The following is a 24,087-nucleotide window of genomic DNA, read 5'->3' as shown; positions in this document are numbered from 1 at the left end:
TTTTTTTTTAATTAAGTGTGGGATTCAGTTATATGCCAGCACTGTGAATTATCTGCATAGAATATTCACTGCTATGTGTTGAAATCACATGCATTTCTGAAGAGTCAGCTTACCTCATGAGATTTTCCAAAGACTGCTCCTTTACTTTAATGTCTGCAAGGAAACAAAATCTAACATATACTTTAAGTTCATCACAATCAATACTATTTTCACAAACATTAACACCCTCTAGGATATTTTTCCCACATCTGGTAACTCCTTCTGATACACACCCATCTATCTCATATAGTTCTGTGGTTTTCACTCCATCCCAGACACTACTTATGATTCTGTATTGCAGGCTGGTACCTATTTTACCTAGTACAGTAGGTAGAATTGCATTAGGGTTAAAACGGTACAAGAATGGACATCCTTTAACTGAAGCCAGTTAAATATGTGCTGTGATTGACATGGTGCTTATAGGAAATAACAGCTGCAGCCCTATCTTGGAAACAAATCCTACTGGTTTTAGTAAGACTGCTTGCATCAGTAGGCTTGGAATTAAAGTGGGAAAAAGCTCTATTTTGTATTATGTGTGTGTGTGTGAAGTGCTGTCAAGTCGCCTCTGACTCATGGCGACCCCATGAACGAAAGCCCTCCAAAATGTCCTATCCTTGACAGCCCCGCTCAGATCCTGCAAACTGAAGGCCTTGGCTTCCTTCATTGAGTCAATCCATCTCTTGTTGGGTCTTCCTCTTTTCCTGCTGCCCTCAACTTTTCCTAGTGACTCTTGTCGTCTCACGACGTGACCAAAATACGATAGCCTCAGTTTGATCATTTTAGCTTCTAGGGTCAGTTCAGGCTTGATTTTGTATTATACTTAATTCCAATCAAATTAATTAAAATTTTAATTGCTTAATTAAAGCTTGAGAAGCATGGGTGAGCCATGGGCAGGAGCCTCAGACTTTGATACCACACAGGAACCAATGTCACATTAGCAGTTCCTTCCACAATCCAATTCTCAAAACATGTTTTTAAAAAGAGAGAGGGAGACAGAAACACATACCAGCGTTTTAAATATCCTCTTTTCTATTGAGCTAGATCTAACACACCATTTTGCAGACTGTGCGCTTGCTTGTACTTGCTCAGGCAATGTGATTAACACAGTCCATTACAATTAGCATTAGATCACTGTCACATGCAGTCAGAGGCAGACCTCTTACATTATTTCATTATCCTAAACTTAGAAATACTCAGATTTTGGTAACCCCCTTCAAATAACAAATCCCAAATAAAATATCTGGTTGGACCCCTGGAGCTGCAAGTGCCTGCAGATCTTCCTCATCTCCCTTTTCGCCACCTAAAAAGGCTATGGAGATCAAGGGAACTGCATGGATAATAGACATGTGGGATGGGAACCACAGTAAGGAGGGGAATGCTATATTTACTAGTTTCACTATATCCAAAAATACAAGATGCACATATATAAAGCAATATAAAACTACAAACTAGTAATTTTTCTCTTTACTTAAACTTCAAGACAACTGTTCATGTAAACATTAGATGCAATATATTTGTGCCTGACATACTATGCACGCGAATATCAATAAAACCTTTGATTTATTTCCAGCTTTTCTCTCTCTGGGAAAAGAACCAGCATTATTCCATCTTTCTAATTCCATTTCTACATAGTTATAATTCAATTTTGTTTAACCAAACAGATTTTGGGTCTAATTTTTTCTCTGCCGCCAACAAGCCCCTCTTCAACTAACTACTTCAGTACACACATTTTAATTTTTAGCCAACAGTTCCTACCTCTCCTTCAATGAAACAGTTTCTGCACATATCATGGTTCCTGCTGAAGATTTTTGCTGAGATTTAAAAAACAAAATGTAGGGAAGGCAAGAGGGGAGCAGAAGCCTAAACTTTCATGATACATTTTTGTTATGCATCATTTCTCTTTTTTAAAACCGAGAGCTACAGGTTAAACTGTATGAAGAGGTTAGGATCACATTCATTTTATCACAGCATGGATAGTTTAGTTTTTACATCCGTTTGTCTAAAGCCCTGACCTGGATAGCCCAGGCTAGCCTAATGTCATGACTTCTTGGAAGCTAAGCAGGGTTAATATTTGGATGGGAGACCTCCAAGGAAATCCAGGGTTGCTATGCAGAGGAAGGCACTGGCAAACCACCTCTGTTAGTCTCTTGCCTTGACAACCCTGCAGGGTATCCATTAGTCAGCTGTGACCTGATAGCAATTTACACACACTTTTCTCTAAAAAATAAATTCCAGCATCAGTACATTTTGAATAGCAACAGTAAATTTCCATAAATTGCTTCCAGACTCTGATTCCTAGAACAATTATGTGTGCATGTGCTGACTGACAAACTCATTATGTGCTGGCAAACACCATTGATTTATAAAATATACACATAAATTTCCTTTCAACTTTGAGGTTTTGAGACATGATTGTAAAACTGCTGGCAAGTAAACAAGAAAACCAAGGGAAAGCAGAGTGTATCTAAATGATGGCAGGGATCAGGCTCATGTTCACTAGAATGTCTTGTGTCTAGGATGATATTTTTTTTAACTCATAGGAAACATACTTAGTTTGTGGTGAATAATTCCATTTAGACTGAAGTCATAGATCTTGCCAGTCAGAAAAAAATACTCATTCTCAAGCATCAACCCTCAAGGTCAACAAAAGACTGAACTGCTTCCTCTATTCCCACTTGATTTCCATTCTGATCAGTAGATATGCAGTCCCTCTCACAGGCAGGCTACATTTAGTATGAAAAGCCCCATACAACTAACATGAATCCTGTCTTGGCACAGACGCCATGGGATTGGCCACCTTTTTCTACTGGCCCAGTTCTCGGTGCTTTCAAGAATAGCCTGAAAAAAACACACAAGCAGGTGAAGCTTTCTTGCTACCTATGCAAGGGAAAAAAGCCTCATCAACTTAATTTCTTTAGGTCAGACTGATATGAAAGACCCAGGAACAGGGCCTGTAAAATGGTTAGCAACCTAAGCAGAGGAATTATTTTGAGGGATATAATGATTCATTCTTTGATGAGCTGAATGAGACATGGTTGCTGAACTCCCCCATAGGAAAACAAACAAGCAAATCCTCCCAGAACACATTAAAATAGGGTGACGTCTATGGTTTTGTTTAACTTATTCATTGCATTGTGCTTTTCTAACATTTTGTGGGATGAGGAGGGCCATGTCTCATGATACTGCCGATGCCTTCAGCCCCAGAAGATCCCAAGTTCAATCCCTGGCATTTCCAGTTAAAAGAATCAAGCAGTAGTGATGTGAAAGACACAGCCAAGACCCTGGAGAGCTGCTGCCAGTCACAGTAAATACTGACCCGGATAGACTACTGGTCTGATTCACTGCAAGGCAGCTTCATGCCTGTTCATGTCTCATTGTGGTTTTCCAAATAATGTCTAGACCCAACTTGTTTTGTTTCAGGATACTGTATCATATACCAACCAATCTTTTTTTAAGGTGTAGGGGCATTCAAACATGCAGCCCTCCCCCAGTAGATGGAAATGGCATAGTTCAGGAAGAGGCTGGTGCTGGGGTTAGAGTGTCAGACTAGGATCTGGGAGACCCTGCTTCAAATGCCCACTCTGCTATGGAAGCCTGCTGGGTACCCTTAGGCCAGTAACACATGCTCAGCCTAACCTATCCCAGAGGGTTACTGTGAGGATAAAATGAACGTAAGCCACTCTGGATCCCCACTGGGAAGAAAAGTGGGGTATAAATGAACTAACTAAATTCTGATCTGCATGTATAAATAGGGCACCAAATGGATACCACACCTGGGTCCCTTGACTACACCCCTCATCTCTCTGAGTTAGAGGCACACACAAAGCAAAGCAAATCAGGCCTGATTTCTTTTTGTAATCAAGTCTGTGTTTTGCTGCTGCTGCTGCTTCTGTGTTTGGACAGGAATGGGGAATCCTTCACTATCTACTGTGCTCAGCTACTAAAGCAGCATCCACATGCTCCAAGTAACACTAGCTAAGAGTGAGTGCAGACGGCCGATGCTCCTTACCAAGCAAGCAGAGAGTATGCATCCCATTCTTCCTGTTTTTGGTGATTTTATCAAAAAAACTCTCGGGCTTCCATGTATCTGTCCAGAAAACGATGGAAACCGTTTCTCCAAAATTGTAGAGCTGCCAAGAAAGACGGTAAGGAAAATGTGAAAAAGAAAAGTGGAGTCAAAATTAGGCTGTAGAATTACAAAGTAAACATGCAGCATTGCTTTTTTATATTGCAATGCAGCATTGCTTTTTTATATTGAACCAAAAGTACTGAACCTTCCCCCTAGAATTAAAAGGCCTTGGTTTCAAAATACTGTCTCTGGTCATGCAGACATTCTTTGAATGTCTAGCTCTCTCACTGTTCCAGAGATTTTTTTGCATGCTGTCATTTTACTCCTAGGAATGTCCTAATACACTGTACATAAGAACATAAGAAAAGCCATGCTGGATCAGACCAAGGCCCATCAAGTCCAGCAGTCTGTTCACACAGTGGCCAACCAGGTGCCTCTAGGAAGCCTTCAAACAAGATGACGGCAGCAGCATCCTGCCTGTGTTCCACAGCACCTAATATAATAGGCATGCTCCTCTGGTACTGTAAAGAATAAATATCCATCATGACTAGTATTCTGCATCATGACTAGTATTCTGCATCATGACTAGTATTCTACTAGTAGTTCTAGTATTTTAAGGCTAGAATTAAACTAGAATTTACCTCTTCAATTAATTTCTTTCTAGGATGGGTGGGGAACCTTTTTTCTGCCGGGCCATTTGGATATTTATCATTCGCAGGCCATACAAAATTATCAACTTAAAAATTAGCCTGCTGTATTTGGTCAAACATTTAGCCAAGAGGCATGACCGGAGACAGCGCCGAGTGTCTGCCATGTAGAGTGACTCGCTTTTGAGCTCTGCCATCCCCAGCTGGGTCCAAGAGATTCAGGCAGGGCAGCAAACACAAGACGGAGTGAGCGACAAGCCGCTCAGGGCTTGTAGGTGAAGGAGCCCGGTCCAGTAATGCCCCGATCCGGCACTTTCCTGCCCTTTGCATCTTTTGCAGGACTTAGAGGGGAAAGAACCAGAAGGGAGAGGGGGTACTGACCAAGCCTCAAGCAGGCAGCTGCCCAGATGACACCCCCCCGGGTGTGGGCAAGCAGACAGGCATCCAACCGGTGGCGCACTCGTCCACCTGGTGGTATAGGATGGTCTGTTACACTCAGAAGTGGGAAGTTATATGGCCTTACACAGAAGTTCTTACAACACTTTCGACCACCAGGGGCTTCCCCTGCCTCTGAAATCAGGGCTTGGCTGTTTAGAGCAGCCTTACAGATCTTGAGACATCTGACGTATCAGTTCTATCACCCTTTCACATCCCCTAGAAGAGTGTGCTCAGTCAGCAGTTCTTGGAATATTACACAAAAGATCTTCAATACGACACTTGAGCAAACCAGAAAAAAAGCAATCCATATATTGCATTTCACAACCCAAATGGGCCTGCCAGTAACTTGAGAGGGAAAAAAAGCTACGCAAAGGGGAAAGGTCAGGATACCACTTTTTACTCCTTGATACCCTCTAAAACATTCATTCCCCCCCTCTTTTTGCACCTTAAAGAATTAGGGTGCATATGTTGATTATGAATCTCAGTAAGATTAGAAAAGGGAGCCCCATGGTGCAGTACTGCAGTCAAAGCTCCGCTCACGACCTGGGTTCGATCCCGATGGAAGCCGATTTCAGGTAGCCGGCTCAAGGCTGACTCAGCCTTCCATTCTCCCGCAGTTGATAAAATGAGTACCCAGCTTGCTGGGGGTAAAGTGTAGATGACTGGGGAAGGCAATGGCAAACCACCCCATAAACATAGTCTGCCTAGGAAACGTCCCCATGACACCCCTGGATCAGTAATGACCCGGTGCTTGCACAGGGGGCTAAGACTAGACATTTTTTTAAAGGGAATTGGTGAACCACATTTTAAAAAACTCATTCCTCTACTTAAAACAGACCAAACTTTAGTTTTAAAGAAAAAGAAGCTCACATATCTAAGGACCAAACTAGACATGATGGAAGCAGTGCAGTTTCATGTGTCTGCTCCCTGCAAGTCTTCTCGGAGCCCCCCCCCCCATTTTATAGGCAGGGATATATGGATGAGCAGAGCTGATTAACCCCACCTCACCTCTGTACAGTCAGCTGACCCAGATACTTTTCTCCTAGCCTGACTCATTTCCAGTATCAGGAGCAGGCTGGGAGAAAAAACAGTTTGAAGAAGTCAGGCAAAGAAAGTTCAAGTCCCCTCACCCACATGCACCTTTCAATGTAACAGTCAGACCCCTCCCAGGGCGGTCACATGAACATCCATGGTTGCCACCATCATGTCTAGTTGGGGTCTTAGAGGTGAGCTACAGTTCAACAGAGGGTTCCTAAAATTATTCTCTTTTGTGAAAAAAAATTCTGAAGCTTCAAGTTGACTGAAATTATCAGAGCAAACAAACAAGAACCACTTGGGACCTCTAAAAAGATACATGGTTATTGCATCTAAATGCAGCTTCTCCCTCCTGAGATGAGGAGACTGTTCTGACTCATCCTGCTATTGGCTGAGGCTTATGGGTAGAGTCACAGCCCTTAGCCCTTGACATAGGCACTCTGCTCCCTGTGTCCAGAATTTGGTAAGGGGGCTGTTTTGCATGAGACTGGTGCAAGGAGGGAGTAAGGGGATGTCTTTCTGTTTGAGGATGCTTGGTCGTTGAGCGTTTGAGGTCTGTCTACCTGAACCTGCCTTTGAGAGATTGTGTTTATCATATGGTCCTGGTAGGAGAGGCTTCTCTTTCCTGGTCTGGAACAAACTGCAGTGTCATGATATGAACACAGGGCAAAATGACCATCTGATTTACTGTGCTGCCTGCAAACCAGGATTCTTTACGTTACATTTAGATGCAACAACCACCACAGTTTGTCAGGAAGCCCTCCTTGCCCATGCTGTGGTCTTGAGCCAAATAGGGCCCTGCAGACTTTAAAATGGTATTTCCTGTGGCTACTGTGTGGCAGCAAGGAAAGCAAGTTGGATCCAGGGAACCCGGACCTGACTCATTAGAAATTGTATTGTGTTGTTCAGCCTTAAGTCCACTGAAGTCTATGGGCTCAGAAGGGTGCAGCCTCTGCATGGGGCTGCACAAACTCTCTCTGTAGGACTACATGGCAGAATGAGTCTTTGCAGATGATGCAGGCATGAAGTAGTAAGCAGGCATGCATGCACATTGCTCGCAGTGAAACCAGAAAGGGAAAAAAGCAACAAAATCAGTAGCTGCACAGATTGTGCAAACAGGCACATCTGTGCTTTTAAAACTCTTTTAAAACAGGAAGCGCAAAACTCCACTGGACCACATGAAGCTTTCCAATGTGCCCTTTGCAAGCCCTAATGCCTTTGCTGCCCAGGACTAAAGATAACATGGCAATAGCTGGGATCATAATTTAGCCTGTGTTAATCAAAACTTTCAGCTAAATTATGATCCCAGCTATTGCTATGTTATCTTGAGTCCCATGCAGCAAAATAATGCATCTACATTCAATGTGACACTTGATCTCCTTTTCCTGCTTCTGTTTTAATTATGGATGTATTGAATTTTGTATACTGGCCCATGGCTGCAAATAAAAGTATCTATCATTCAATGTGATTATAATTTGATCTATTGACCCAGCATGCACTGTCGCTTTTACCATCTGTGCACTCATTTCAGTTTAGGGTGATAACAAAGGAGGGCAGGGATCTCATTAAAGCCCATAAGGAGCCAGTTTCAGCAGGGTCAGCATCCTCTCTCTGTACAAGGAGTTGTACCAAGCTCCCTCTTCTACAAATTATGTTTATTTATACTCCGCTTTTCTCCCCAATGGGGACCCAAAGCATCTTTCATCTTAGTTCTCCCCTCCTCCATTTTATTCTCATAATAACCCAGAAAAGTAGGCTAGGTTGAGAAAGAGAGTAACTGGCCAAAGTCATGCAGTAAGCTTTCACGGCAGAGCGGGGATTTGAGCCTGGGTCTCCCAGATCCTAGTCAGACACTCTGACCACTACACCACACTCGCTCTTCACTACAGGAGGTTGTCCTCCTTTGTAGATGGCCACCCTTATTTCAAAGAGGGGATGTTATCAGCATGGAATTACTTTACCATGTCAATTTTACAGGGTGTTCTGTTTGAATGAATCTAGCTGGTCTTCAACCTGCAGTTTACTTGATGAGTTAGGGAATCTGTGTACATTACAATTACTGCTAGCTATAAGATTAGCAAGATGTGAAGATCATATGTACATGCATCTGGGAAACTTGGGTCAATCAGGTTTCCTAGGGTGTGAACACTTACAGATTCACGTACATGAGCATACAACATCTGTATGTTATTCATTTGCCACAGAAAACACCAGGATAACACCAGTGTTTTTTGCAATAATTGGCATGTTGGGATCTACCAACTTTCACCACCTGTGGCTCATTTGTTCAACTTGTTCAGTGATTATATGAACCTTGAGAAGTCCTCAAGGTCGCTCTAGCATGTCAAATGTTACTGGAGTATCAAGTCACAGAAAGATATTCTTGATGGCTGCCCATGTGGAACTCTCTTCTCCTAGAAACTTGTCAGAGTGTCTTTCTGAAGGCTGGCATGACATTTTTATGTGGGTGGCTGTTGGGCTTTGAGGTAAGAAGTGGGAGAGTGGAATAGTGCTTTTTTATAAACATTATTAACTTGTCCCTTGTTTTTGGAAGAGAGTTGGGAATTCAACAGACTATTTTTTTGCCAGACTTATGGAATTTCTTATATGGCTTTAATATCAAACACCAACATGTTACACTTGAAAATGGGACTGAGGTTGCATCGAGACCTGACTGTGACAGCATTCAATGCAAGCCCTGTCAATCCCTTACAAAGTGGAATGATGGTGGTAGGGTAAAGTGCAGAATGGAGTGGGCAGAGGATTCCAATGTGGGGTTTTTTTTTTGGTCATCAAGTCACAGCTGACTTATGGTGATCCCATAGGGTTTTCAAGGCTGAGACTGTTCAGAGGTGGCTTGCCATTACCTGCCTCCGTGTCAAGCCCCTGGTATTCCTTGGAGGTCTCCCATCGAAATACTTGCCAGGGTCAAGGCTGAGAGTGTGTGACTGGTCCAAGATCAGTCACCCAGCAAGTTTTCATGGCAGAGGGGGGATTCGAACCTGGGTTTCCCAGATCCTAGTCTGACACTTTAACCACTATACCACACTGGCTCTTACACTCATGCTTTTTGAACTCAAGTTCAAAAAGAGCAGGCATGGTGTAGTCCTTGTGGAGATATAAGGAACAAGGCATATCTTTGCAAGGGAAGGGGGTGGAGACTTTTTACAATGAAACTTGGAAATTCAGAGAACATGTTACACCTATTTTTTTTAAACTGCAAAAGCCCTGGTGGCCTGGGGGAGGGGGTCTGGTCACATCCAGGAGACTGGGACAGGGAAACTGCAGAGAAATCTGCCACATGGAGGCCCGGTTGCTGCTGCGCTTTATCTGCAGCTGTACCAACAACAAGGAAACCACAAAATCTCATCCCTCTGTGGAAAACATCTAAGACAAAAGTTCTCTCTCCAGTAGGGCATTTTAAATGATGATCCAGCCATTCCCAGAAGCTACAGAATTTTGACACCAAAATGATAAAAATACATTTCAAATGCAATATACTTGCCGCATCAAAACTTCTCAATGAATATCACTTTAAGCTGCTGAGTGATGTCTCATTTGCTCTGTCTCCTCTGTTTCTGGTGTGTATTACATTTAACTTCCCCCCCACTACTTTATTGAGAAAGGTATTTCTTTCATATGACAAAACGTTCTGCTACCGGAAGTAGTTCTGTCCAAAATTCTAACATCTCATTGTGCAGAATGACTCAGTCCCCATGCAATGGTCACCAAGCTGGGCTGTGCAGTACTACACTGTCCTTCAAGGATGAATTTATGCAGACAAAGAACAAGCTCCAATTCACAAGGCAGAAACAGTAAAAAAACGCTGGCTCACAATACGAGAGAGGACTGTTCCGTCTAATCCCTGCCACCTTCAAAACGTTCAAGAATCACGAGCTGGAGATTTCTCCCCAGATTCTGTGAAACTGGCTGTAAAAAAAAAATAAACCTTATAAGACAGAGATGGCTTCCCTCCCTCCACAACCACCATGATGTACATGGGCCCTTTTGTGATTAGCAAAGGCACAGCTGCTGCCTTCCCAGACAGAAGCAACCACCAGCTTCAGCTCACTCAATGTGTTTTCAAAAGATCTTACAAAGGTGTTTCCTGTTTTTCACTTGCGGAGTATGAAGCTGTGTAGCATGATCAGATCTAAACTTAACACCCTCACCCACATACAAGGAAAGTCACCCCCTTTTTAGGAGCTGGAATTGCTACTATTTTGAGGGGGGGGGAATCTATCAACGAATGTCAAATCTAGAAAGGTGGCTGACAGGCCTCATACTTTAATGTCATATGGCATTAGCAAGCATATGGTTTCTGATCATTGAGAGGATGTTTAGCTATATAGATAGGGGCTACCAGATGTTGGTAGATCTATTTTCCAGTAATTTGGTCAATGTTGTACAATGCTGTCTGAGTTAGTGGGCATTGCCATATCTTGTGGTAGCCATTCAATTAGGGTTGCCAACCTCCAGGTACTAGCTGGAGATCTCCTGCTATTACAACTGATCTCCAGCCGATAGAGATCAGTTCACCTGGAGAAAATGGCTGCTTTGGCAATTAGACTCTATGGCACTGAAGTCCCTCCCCTCCCCAAACTCTGCCCTCCTCAGGCTCTGCCCCAAAAACCTCCCGCTGCTGGCGAAGAGGGACCTGGCAACCCTACATTCAATATAAGTTAACAGGCACTGCAATGAGAAGTACTGCCTTTCCTTTGCCCTGCACCAACTGCAAATCATCTCCACCAGGTGAACAATTTGCAAAAACCCATCAGGCTGAAGTGTATGGACATTAATCAGGAGAGCCTCCAACATTTTCCCCTTCCAATCAAGGAAATTTAACTGGCAGGCCAGAAGCCTTCTTTTCGCATCTGCTTGGTTTCAAATGTCCTTCTACTCCTAGAGAAGTCAAGATCTGATGGCCTGGCAGACAGGGGCAAAGCCTTGGACTAAAAGCTTTGTCACGAGGAAGTAGCAGGAGATTCCCCACTGCACCACTCTTAATACCATCTTACCTGTTACATAAAGAAGGGGTAGACAGCCAATATTGTCAGACCAGGATCAAGAAGGCCCAGGCTCAAATCCCCACTTGCCATGAAACACACTGGGAATCATTGGGCCAGTTACTCATTCTTGGGCTAACTCAACTCACAGGGTTGCTGTGAGGATAAAACAGAGGAAAGGAAGAAGAAGAGTTGGTTTTTATACCCCGCTTTTTTCTACCTTAAGGAGTCACAAAACAGCTTACAATCAAAATTCCTTCCTCTCCCCACAACAGGCACCTTGTGAGGTAGGTGGGGCTGAGAGAGTTCTGAGAAAATTATGACTGGCCCAAGGTCACGCAGCAGGCTTCATGTGGAGGAGTGGGGAATCAAACCCGGTTCTCCAGATTAGACTTTGCTGCTCTTAACCACTATACCATGTTGGTCCCTTTATGCTCTGAACTCCTTGGAGGAAGGCCAGGACAAAATTAAATAAATACTGTACGTAGTAATGGATGTGGAATAATGACTATTATCATAGCTCTACCTCTATCTACTTGGCCCAGCCAGTCTCTGTGTCACACAGTGTGAAGATGACAATCTAAGCTTTCATAAACAATGATCATGCACCAAGAACCACGGTAACCTAAGAGCTAACAATGCCTGCATGATGGACTGCAACTTCACAAGGCAGGAAAAACAGTTTGCAATATCCTATAAACCCCTTCTTTAATCTTTGACAAAAATGCAACAAAGTTTTGTACAGTGGGCAACAATAAGCTTCCCCAGTGTTCCTAAAGCCAGATCTGAAAGAAAAAAACCAGTCCCAGCACCATTGATCAAAATATATATTTCTGTTATCTTCTTTTCCATTTTGACAGCCATAGCCCTTTTCTCATGAAGCAGAAAAGCAATTGGTGCTTGTCTTGGCATTGCTACTCTATACTTACCGGGACTGTAAAAAATTGACATGGCCATGACTGCAACATGAACAACATAAAATACCAGCTTTCATATTAAAAAAACAACTTTCTGTCATGCAGGACAGCATAGGCAGTTTCCACCAGGGGCTCAACAGTGGAATAGACTTGAGGAAGACATTCCCGGCAACAGGCAGTAGAATTACTTGATGCAACACCACTCCTATTCTCTCTCCAGAGCCTTGACGCTGGCCCCCTTCTCCACAATACAGGCCTCCATTCACTGTGCCATCAGCAGTTAGACACTGTGGAACATGGACTCAAAAAGTCCTGAGGGTGGCTGGTTCAAAATATAACGTAATTGTTCCTATTTAGGGGTTTCTGTACACTATTGATTTGACCATTCCTATTTGCTACTTACAGCCATTAGTCAAGAGTGGGCTGCTCTCATACTGACTGGGCATCCTATTCCTTTAATTCTGTATGTCCTGCATCATGCTGTGATAACAGGTGCTGTTGTCTCTCATACTGCTTGATCTCCATCTCATTGTACAACCACAAATCCCCCCTCTCTGGGTATCAGCACCTGCCGCACTCTGGTGATGAAGCAAGCTCTGGCTCACAAAGTTTATGCCGCAATAAATATGCACCACAGGACCCTTCAGTGTTTTAGCTGCCTGAGACTGACGACTCAAACAGATGAGACAAAGATGATGCCTCTGTGCACCTTCTCCATCCCTGGAAAGCAAACTGTAGACTCAGGCAGCCTCAACTTGCCTTAGGGCAGCATGGGGAAGAAAGAGGAAGTTTGATCCTTCAATAGCTCGGTTTTGCTCTTTGAAATCAGTTTTTTTTTTTAAAGGTAAAGGTCCCCTGTGCAAGCACCGTGGTGCTCATTCCTGGCCCATGGGGTGACGCCACATCCCGACGTTTACTAGGCAGACTTTGTTTACGGGGTGGTTTGCCAGTGCCTTCCCCAGTCATCTTCCCTTTATCCCCAGCAAGCCAGGTACTCAATTTACTGACCTCGGAAGGATGGAAGGCTAAGTCAACCTTGAGCTGGCTACCTGAAACCAACTTCCGTTGGGATTGAACTTGGGTCGTGAGCAGAGCTTGGACTGCAGTACTGCAGCTTACCACTCTGCGCCATGGGGCTCCTTTGAAATCAGTTACCCTATTCTGTTTTTAGTGTTTGAAGGAAAACCACATTTTCCCCTTTAAAATGCTAATAATTAAGCAGGAAGCCTTGGTGTGAATCCCCTAAGCATCCATGGACAGGGGTGCTGATCCTGGCTGCACCAAGAGGTGGGGGAGATGAGAAAATCACACTTCATTCCAGACATCATTATGTCCATGGAAACACTTCAATGGATCCACACCCTGGTTACGAGCTGTAAAACGGAGCGGAAGGTAAAGATTTAAACACCCTCCCCCTTCCTTGCTCAACCCCAAGGCCCATTAAGGCTGCCCAAGCCCTCAATCTGCATTTTAAGAGTTCCTTCCATTAGGGGAAGGTGCCACTGTTAGTGCAGTGGATGTATGCGATTCAACTCAATATACAGAAAGAGGTAAAAATTAAATAAAAAGTGGAAAGGATGAGACGGGCCATTATATGTTAACTGGGCCAGTTGATAACTGTCAGAACTCATCCTCTCAGCCCTGTAGGGAATCCTCAGCTTCACTCTCGGAGGACTCTTGACTCTTCCCAATGAGTGACCAAGAAAGCTCATCTGTGCATGCATGTGGGGTATCCCAGCCCCATTAAGGAAATCCCTCCCCAACCCCTGTCCTACGGTTAGAGAGCTCTTCTTTAGTAGATCATCCGCCAATCAGGGTCCCAATACTTCTCCCAGCTCCCCCCATGCCCTGATTCATTAGAAGGTGGTATATATGTATGGGTGTACATGAATCCTAAACTTTGCCACTGCAAATGGAGCAAAGTCTTCATATTTAGTAACCAAGCAATTTTTTTAAAAAGTGTGTTAGCTTCCATGCGCCAAAGAGACTGTTTCTGCTTGGGAATATGACCCTGGGGTAGAAGGCAGGAGCCCCTCCTCCCACCACACTGCAGTTTTGAGCTGAACTGGGCTCCTGCTGATCTTTGACATTCCCTGCAGCTGCTGTGTGGCTTTAGGGAAAGAAAGTCAGATCTAAGCAATCTAGACCCTGTCTGTGTGTATATGTGTGTGTGTGTAAAGTGCCACCAAGTCACAGCTGACTTATGGCGACCCCGTAGGGTTTTCAACGCAAGAGAGTAACAGAGGTGGTTTGTCATTGCCTGCCTCCACATGGACTGAGAGAATTCTAAGAGAACTGTAACGGGCCCAAGGTCACCCAGAAAGCTTCATGTGGAGGAGTGGGGAATCAAACCTGGTTCTCCAGATTAGAGTCCACTGCTCTTAACCACTATACCATGCTGGCTCCCCAACCTAGACCCTACTCACAAAAAAAAGGATCATGTAGTTTGGCCCTTAGATGCCACTAGTTTCTGTACCAAAGGATAAAGAATGGCACTGCCTATTCCTGTTTTACACATACAACGGGTAAGAAAAAGAACGCTTAATTTTTTAAAGACTCAGTTACAATTTGTAGCACTTTCAGAATGAAAAGAAACATCCACATATTCTGAAAACCAGAAATTGCACAACTTTCGCAGCCACTTCCTGCAGATTTGGTGACATGTCATAACCTGAGTTCTCCAAAATCCCCGTAGCAAAGATGGACTGCAGATTTTGGCTGATGCCACATATGCAAGCGAGTTACCTGTAAACCACAGCAGCCAACAGCATTGAGGATAGAAGCATTGTGTATAACTCTGTAGGGAATCCCCAGCTTCACTGCTCGGAGGATGAGGTCACTGTGTGTAGTAGCCCTGTGGAGATGAAGAAACGAGTTATGGGACTCAGAAGGGGCTACCTTTTTAATTCATTTAGGACACATCTGAGTCAGTTCTCTCACAACTTACCTTACAATAAATCAGTAATGCACAGCTTCACAAATAACAAGCCCACTTGCAGAGAAAGATAGAATCGAACCATTTTAAATAATAAAATGTACCAACATTATCTTCATAGCAAGCACAACTGTCTTGGGCACATTGATCTAATGTTGGCATTTCCCAAGGAAGAGCATAAATAACATTGGGCCAAGGATACCTTGACACACACAGCCAGATGTTGAAAAGCTGAAATACATCTTCCACACTTCACCCCTTGCTATAGGAAATGCTGATGTATCCCTGCCTAAACGAAACAGAGGGGGAAAAGACCCAATCTAAAAAAAAAAATTGGGTACCCAAAAGCTTGGGTGAAACAAGACCTAAATAAAACAATAAAATATATTCATTATAAAACACATATGCATATATTAAAAACAAGCCCATATGGCAACAGATACAGGGTTGATAATTAAAGCCACATGCCTAACACGTTTCGGATCACAGTCCTTCCTCAGTGGCCTAATACAACATATTTTGCACACTTAAAATTTCAAATACAAATATAATCAAAATATTGTCGAAGGCTTTCATGGTCAGAGTTCATCGGTTCTTGTAGGTTATCCGGGCTGTGTGACCGTGGTCTTGGTATTTTCTTTCCTGACGTTTCGCCAGCAGCTGTGGCAGGCATCTTCAGAGGAGTAACACTGAAGGACAGTGTCTCTCAGTGTCAAAGTGTGTTGGAAGAGTAACACATATAGCCAGAAGAGGGTTGGGTTTGAGCTGAGTCATTGTCCTGCAAAAGTATCAAAGGTAATATGCTAATCATTGTCCTATAAGCATCAAGGTAGTGTGCTAATTAGGGTGTGGTATGTTAATGTGGAACCATTGTCTCCTGAAGTGATCTGTTAACATGAAATCAGCAGTGGCTGAACATGGACTGACCCAAACAGGACACAGGGTCTTATTCCAAGACACTGAAATACTGGACAATTCTACCAACTATTTTGTCAGATTGCACAGAGAAGCCATTGAAATGCATAAACATCAGCACAACTTTAACAGAAAAGAAGAGAGTTTAAGAATGAGTTTAAGAATGGCTTCCTGTCCTGAAAAACTCCAGACTAACAAAGACTACAGTCCACAATAGCCATGCAGATTAGCTTTGGATTCCACATGTTAACAGATCACTTCAGGATACAATGGCTCCACATTAACATACCACACCCTAATTAGCACATTACCTTGATATTTACAGGACAATGATTAGCCCATTATCTTTGATACTTTTGCAGGACAATGACTCAGCTCAAACCCAACCCTCTTCTGACTATATGTGTTACTCTTTCAACACACTTTGACACTGAGAGACACTGTCCTTCAGTGTTACTCCTCTGAAGATGCCTGCCACAGCTGCTGGCGAAATGTCAGGAAAGAAAATACCAAGACCATGGTCATACAGCCCGGATAACCTACAAGAACCAACAAATATAATCATTTAGTTTCAGCCCAGGTATGTATTATAATATGTAATCCAAATGAGTGATGCTAAACTATATTTAGAAATGTATAAGCACACAGCCAAGGAATGTAGTTAAAATATTTTTTTCTGGACCAGGATGGCATAACATTCAGTGTACACCTCATTATCAACCAACAAACCTTAAACTGTCAAAGTGCAAGCTTTTTACAGTTCTATTTTAATAAAGCAAACTTCTACTTGCTGACTAGATATTCTACTGTGTCTTTGTCTCTCGCAAAGGACTGCAGGACATCTGTTGACTGGCAAACATCAGCTCTGTGGAGTGAACAGAGAAACTTCGGCATGACTCCAACCCTCCCTCTAATTACTGAGGAAACAGGTCTCCACGTCATTGTCAATGAGAAACTTTGCATGCACGCTCTGCATTTGCACCAGTATACTAAACGCTTGTTTTCATGAAACATTCAAAAGTGCTATTCAGGACTTCAGGGAAGGTGCATTGTACCCCCCTCAACCCCCACCCCCAGCATTCTCTTCTGCGGGGATTGCAGAAACAAAAGGTTGCAAGAAGTCAAGGGCACAGTACCAGCATGTACCAACAGAATGCAAATTAAGGCTCAGATGGACAGTCCAACTAGCGAAGTGTTCAGCTGTTTAGTGACTGAGGTTTGGCTCAAAGGATCACCCATCTAAATATACATAGCCACTAATTTACGCTAAGCTGTTTGTGTAAGAAAGATCGGCACTTTAAAAAGCATATGGCTCCAAGGAGAGGCACCACGGAACAGGTTATGTCTGAAAAGGCATGAATACTGAAAACACATCCTTTGTAAAGGCTGCTGTCCAAGTGCACATCCATCATATTTATTGCATTATGTACTCAAGTATGGTAAGTCATTTAAATAAAGCCCAAATCTGAACAATAGCTTCAGCTGCCCTCTTTTCCCAAAGGTATCTTAGTTCAATGCTGCCCAGTCCACAGAGGTGAGCTGGGAACAGCTGCAGAATATGGCTGAAAATAGGCTGCTCTGCATGGGTCCCAGACTCTTTCCAGAGTTGAAGCTTCATTTTCACAGGTGGTCCCAAAAGTTCCTCTTTGGCTTGTTCCACTGTTATCATTTGTCACCTGGAGGTCTAGACTCTGGCTGAGAAATGCGTCCACATCCTTCAAGCCCAGTCAAAGGGTTTAAAAAGATCCAACAGTGCCCGCCTAAGCAGAGCTACACCCTTCTAAGTGCATTGACTCAAGTGACTCTGCTTAGGATGGCACTGCAAGAGTTCCATCCCATTTCTACCAAGTAGCAGGAGGAATGAGTAGGGAGAAAAAGAAACAGAAGAATGATGTTAAGAATAAGCTTGTCAAATTAAGACAGCAAGAGAGAAGAGAGTTCTACATCAACTGTTTTTCCTAAAAGAACAGAAGACTGTTCCCCCCCCCCACCAAAATGTTAATAGCTACAGATAGTGTAGCGCATTCCAGACACGGTGGGCAGGCAGCCATATCTTGGAGTACAAAATAGGGGCTTGACGACTTCTTTGTTGGGAGCCTGATTTGGTCTCCAAAATACAGTTGTATGTTTCTCTGCTGTCTGCCTTAAGTTTATTAATGTGGGGTAGGGGAGAAAAAGGAAAGTTTTGCTGGTCCTCTGAACAACAAAAAAGTTGATGTAGACATCTCTTTCCGTTCCTGCTGCCTGAAAGCTATTCTTTTATTCTGAACTGAATTCCTTTATTGTTCTGTTCCCCCGGTAGTGTATATCCACCCCCCACCCCCCCGTTTGCTATGAATAGTACAGGCCACTAGCATAGTTTTAGGTTCCTTTGGCTAGCTCCTAACATTTAGGTGTTTAAAATGTAAATTAAAAGAGCAACAACTGGAAGCTCTGCCTGAGACCCTGGAGAGCCACTGCCGGTCTGAGTAGACAATACTGACTTCGATGGACCAAGGGTCTGATTCAGTATAAGGCAGCTTTGTGTGTTCATGTGACGCTCACGAGTAAAAAACTTGACCCCTTGAGGGCTGCTGCTGGCCTCGTGGCTGCCAAGTCAAAGGCAAAAACAGGGCGTTGAGAGTGACACCTTTCACTAAATAGCAAAATCAACACAGGATGGGAATTGGGACTTTGACCTATCACCTTTATTCTGCTCTGTTCTCAGTGTGGCCCTCCAGCAAAACTAGCTTGATCACATCTTGAACCAGCTTTGCAGTCTTACAAAGAGTCAAGGCAGGGCTGATCCCACCTTGCAAATCAAGTGTTGGTATGGGAGTTGGCTTTGATTCTCAGGGCTCATTCTAAACAGAAGGAAGTTCCCAGTTCTCACAGAAATTCAGAAACAAACGAGCACTGACGCATGTGACAGTGGTTGCCTACCCCAGTTCTAGTATTCACTTCCTTATTCCTTCCTGCCCTTCATCATCCTTCCATGCCTTTTCCTTTCCAATTGCTCCAAATTCTATGGAAAACCCCAAACTGTCCTTCGAATTGTGGATAAGCTCCAAGAACCTGTCCTTGAATTTTGCTCCCAGCTATCACCACCAGCACAATATTTATGCAAAACTTTCCCATGCCAACTTCAGTCAAGAGCTTCTCTTCTGGAGACTTGGACAGTTTCTGCATGGGGAACAGGCTTGTGTGGTTCCCTGCTGCTGATGTGGCTGCCAATACAGTACAGGGGCAATGGGGCTTCCATATGGGAGGTTTTCTCCACACTTTCCCCTGGCAGCAACCATCTTCTGGGACACTGAGGTTTTTCAATTCTGTTTTTGTAAATTGGCAATTTAATATTGTCACACTGATATACTATCATAACAATAAGCATAACAGGCTCGGCGAATTCCCAGCTTTATTTTTCTTTAAAGTTAAGTCTCTAGTCCTTTCTGTTGCAGAGATATCCCTGCTACAGAGGGGATACCGACTTACTTTTTAGAACAACCCAGATTTTAATAACTCCACTGCTTGCTTGAATGGTTGCAGTGACTTTAATTCTCAAAGGCCGGCATCATCTGCAGCTAAGTACCCATTCATTTTTTTTTAAGTCTCTTGATGTCCCTCGATGCTTTATTTACATAAATTATACATACGCTTCTTTATGAAGAGAGACCCCTTGTACGGTGTGCATGATTACATTTCCCCAGTGCCCCTCCCCACCGCTGCCATATTAATTTTGAGTCACCAGCTGGCGACAAAGCCCTCTTCTTTATGGCTTGACGTTACAGATTGATGATGCTTGACTGGCCAGGGCAGAAGGACAGCCTTCTGGGACAAGGAAGGACTGCTGCCTCCAGCGGGAATAGGAAATGGAACTAAGAGGCTTAACAAACCAAACTGATAAATCATTGGTGATGACCCAAGTGTCCACACAAGACTAGAGCGCATGAAGGCCACCAGGAAGATGTGTACAGCTGATAGGCAGCACTACATTTCAAAAGCAACCATGTGGCTTGCACTCAGAAAATAGAAGGGTCTTTGAACAAGCATAGGTGAGAGTCTCCAGCAACAAATGAATACCATGCAAGAAAAATGCAGCCTGGGAATTCTTTACGGCTTGCACAATCGTAATAAATTACACTCTTCTAAGCCCATTGACGGGAGGGAATGCGGCAAGGTGTAGCCCAATCTCACTGCATCTCGGAAGCTAAGCAGGGTTGGTACTTGGAAATGAGACCACCAAGGAAGACTCTGCAGAGTAAAGCAATGGCAAACCACCTCTGCTTCTCACTTGCCTTGAAGGCTCCTTGCTGGGGTCGCTATAAGTCAGCTATGAATTGACGGCACTTGTGAACATAATTCTTGCGTCGGCAGCAAGGCAAAATCCAGCTGTCAGTTTTCATCTACATACTCTGTTGGACCCCATGGATCCGTTGGACTAATGGCAGCACCTTCCTCAATGGAAGGACCCTTCCCCAATGCAGGAGGGGAAGCCTCCTTCCATCAGGGTACGCATCAGGGGAAGGCTTCACCGTTAGTACAATGAATCTGTGGGATTCAACTCAATAGGGCCTTCTCGGTCATGGCACCAAAACTTTGGAACTCCTTTCCCAGGGAGATTCAACCATCTCTCTTTATCATTGCCTTTTGCCAGCAGATGAAGACTTGTTTTTTGTTTGTTTGTTTGGTGGTCCCTTACTAATGTTTATTAGCTCTCCTCCCTGTCTGTGTGTTTTATGTGTTTATATCATGTTTTAGTTAATTGTTTTAAATATTTGATATATTTTTGCATTTTAAATACTTTTTAATGTCTGAAATATTTTAATGTTTGTTATATTGTTTGTTGTAAGCCATCCTCAGCCTGGCTTTTGCCAGGAAAGGTGCAGGATATAAATTCAATAAAACAAACAAACAAATCTGCACTGCCTTGGAAATCCTGAATTGGGTGGAAAGGCAACATAGAAATGTTATAAATAAATAAAATATACAGAAAAAAGTAAAAATGAAATTGAAAAGTGGAAAGGATGAAGTGGCTCACTTGTGGTGTAGTGGTTAAGCCAGTGTGGTGTAGTGGTTAACAGCAGTGGTTTGGAGCGGTGGAGTCTCAGCTGGAGAACCAGGTTTGATCCCCCACTCCTCCACATGAGCGGTGGACGCTAATCTGTTGAACTGGATTTGTTTCCCCACTCCTACACATGAAGCCAGCTGGATGACCTTGGGCTAGTCACACTCTGTCAGCTCCACCTACCTCACAGGGTGTCTGTTGTGGGGAGGGGAAGGGAAGGAGACTGTAAGCCGGTTTGAGTCTCCCTTATGTGATAGAGAAAGTTGGCATATAAAAACCAACTCTTCTTCTTATATGTCAACTGGGCAAGAAATCTGAGTAGTCATATCTCATACCAAAAACATGCCTCCTTGGAAACCAGTCTTTTCCACATACTCAATTCTGAATTAGTGATTTAACACTATCCCAAACAAGACTATTTAGAGCTGCTGCCTCTTCTTACCCAAAAGGATCTCCAACTACAAGAAAAGCTATATCACATTGATGGGCATCCTTCAAGATTGTATCTGCATCCTGTTCCACTGTTTCTCTGTCAGCAAGAATCAATTCTTTACCATAAAATTCCTCCTAGAAAAAAACAAAAACATTATGTCATATTAATTCCCATTTTCTTTCCTGGGAACTCAGGACAACATATGGCCGAATGTGCGCTCTCAGCGGGGTCCCGGGGAGCACCTTCGCACCAGCATTCCCTACCAAATGAAGTTTCTGGATCAGGCTCGAGGGCAGCCCTTCGTGGAGTGAGTTACAGTAATCTAGCCTGGAGGTAACAGTCGCATTGATCTCCGTGGCTAGGTCGGGCCTGGAGAGGCAGGGCATCAACTGCCTAGCCTGGAGGAGATGGAAAAAAGCCACTTTGTCCACCACTGTGACCTGTGCCTCCATTGTTAAGGAGGCATCAAGGATCACATGCAGGCTGTTGACGGTGGATGCAGATGTTACTTGCACGCTGTCATAGAGTCAGGAGTTGGCGCACTGCCTCAGAGCCACAGGACCTCAGTCTTCAATGGATTTAGTTTCAGCCGACTCTGTCTCAACCATTCAGTCACAGCCTCCAAGCACCTGGCCAGTGTGTCCAGGGCGGAGTCCGGATGGCTGTCCATCAATAGATACAGCTGAGTGTCATCAGCATACTGGTGACAACCCAGCCTGAAACTCAGAACAAGCTGGGCAAAGGGGGGAATGTAGATGTTAAGTAACATAGGGGAGAAGATCACTCCCTGAAGAACTCCACACACCAAAGGATGCCGCGTTGATACCTCTTCCTCAAGCGCTACCCTCTCTCCCTGACCATGGAGAAAGGAGCACAGCTATTGAAGGGCTGTGCCCTGGATTCCAATGTCGGCAAGACAGGGGTCTAAAAGATTGTAATCGACCATGTTGAAGGCTTCTGAAAGATCTAGTAAGATCAGCAGCCCAGACCTGCCTTGATCCAGCTGATGGCAGAAATCATTTGTGAGGGCGACCAGAGCCGTCTCCATCCCGTGGCCAGGTCAGTAGCCAGACTGGAATGGGTCCAAGGCCAATTTCTCCTCCAGGAATGCCTGAAGCTGTTCAGCCGGCGCTCTCTAAACTACCTTACACAGGAAGGAAAGATTAGTAGTTGGCCAGATTCCTTGGATCTAAAGATGGTCTCTTCAAGAGTGGGCGCACTACTGCCTCCTTCAAACTCCCTGGGTAGACCCCTGTACTTAAAGACAGGTTGATGACCTCTCCTAGGGGAGGCTGCATGACATCCCGAGTAGCCTTAACAAGCCAGGGGGGCACGGGTCCAGGAGGGATGTGGTGGGCCCAACAGCCATCAGGATCCTGTCAACGTTGGTCTGGGAGAACTGGCTGAAGTGGTCCAATATCGGACCTGAATATGGGCAAGGGGCCTCCAGTTCATTTACTGTATCAATGTTGGCAGGGAGATCATGGTGGAGCAACAGAATTTTATCTGCAAAAAAAGCTCAAAAAAGCCTCATAGCTATGGGCCGAATTATCCCCAGCCCGTGCCCACAAATGCCAGAAGATTTTTGGGGCAGTGCCTGGAGAGGGCGAAGTTTCAAGAGGAAGTGATGTCACCACTGATGCTATTTCTCCATCCATTTTTTCTCTACTCGTCAAATTATAGAGGACAGTGAATTGCCTGCTGCCACCAGGCCTACCACTGCAGGCTCTTGATCCACATGACTATTATTCCACATAGGTCCCATGACCCTGGGGATAAAGTTTCCTAGGGTTGACATGGCTGGGGAGGGGGAGAAGCCAGGAAGACTGATGATCTTTAGAGGGTCCTTGAACTGGCTCCAACCTATTGACTTATTCAAAGTCACAGAGTAAGTTTTATAGCTGATTGGGATTTGAATCAGACTTTCTTGTTCAAGTCCAAATCTCCATCAGTGCTGTCTCTCTATTACTATTATCTCATAGCACTGTGGTATATTCATCAGCTTTAACTTGTTTTTAAGAACAACTCTTTCCATGTGTAGTCAACCTACCAGTGCTTCCTTTCCAACTGTGAGAACTGAAGTGTAGGCTTCCAGGTATACTCGGCTACACTGTTGTACAACCTCCAGGCCTTTCACTGTAATATCTTTGGCATCTCCAAGTCCGAGTCCAATCAGATAAAGCATTTTTGTTACATCAAGGAATGGAACAGGTGTCAGGTATAGAATTGGGATCTTGCAACCTGTGAAAGAGATGAAGCATTTCCAAATAAAATACACATATATTGGAATGCTGCCAAATTAACAGAATACTGTGGGCAAGAATTCTCCCTACAGAAGTGAGCTTGCAGAACTAGTGTTTCATAACCATTCAGGAAACAATCATTTATTGTAAAGGTTCCTGACATAGCTTCATAGTGCAAGGAATGATTATCTTTTCTGCTCTGACAACTTTTTTTTGTTCGTTTGCTAGGAGTGGGCAAGTATTAATGTAACAGTACAATTACTGAGGCCTGAGAAAACAATGCTGGGGTATATGTGTTATGCCTCTCTCTGGAGCAGGTCCATCACTGATAAAATTAAACCCATAGGGATTTCCTTTGAGGCGTTA

The 24,087-nt window shown here is 43.9% G+C and overlaps 1 protein-coding gene across 1 annotated transcript in view; it reads right to left on the bottom strand.

Annotated features, from left to right (window-relative positions):
- DPH5 (diphthamide biosynthesis 5) overlaps positions 1–23,677 on the bottom strand; it is a 28,983-nt gene extending 5,306 nt beyond the window's left edge. Inside the window, exons 1-5 of the mRNA XM_056844629.1 lie at positions 23,529–23,677; positions 21,488–21,612; positions 14,897–15,005; positions 4,049–4,169; positions 114–153 (exon numbers count right to left, since the gene is read on the bottom strand). Coding sequence (XP_056700607.1) covers positions 114–153; positions 4,049–4,169; positions 14,897–15,005; positions 21,488–21,612; positions 23,529–23,663 — 530 coding nt within the window. The 5' untranslated portion in view covers positions 23,664–23,677. The remainder of the gene's footprint in view (positions 1–113; positions 154–4,048; positions 4,170–14,896; positions 15,006–21,487; positions 21,613–23,528) is intronic.
- Positions 23,678–24,087: the final 410 nt, after the last annotated feature.

Source organism: Euleptes europaea, chromosome 2 (genome assembly GCF_029931775.1).
Source record: "Euleptes europaea isolate rEulEur1 chromosome 2, rEulEur1.hap1, whole genome shotgun sequence".
Taxonomy (NCBI): Eukaryota; Metazoa; Chordata; class Lepidosauria; order Squamata; family Sphaerodactylidae; genus Euleptes; species Euleptes europaea.
The sequence above is the reverse complement of the archived record's forward strand: the minus strand, read 5'-3'. Positions and strand labels throughout refer to the sequence as shown.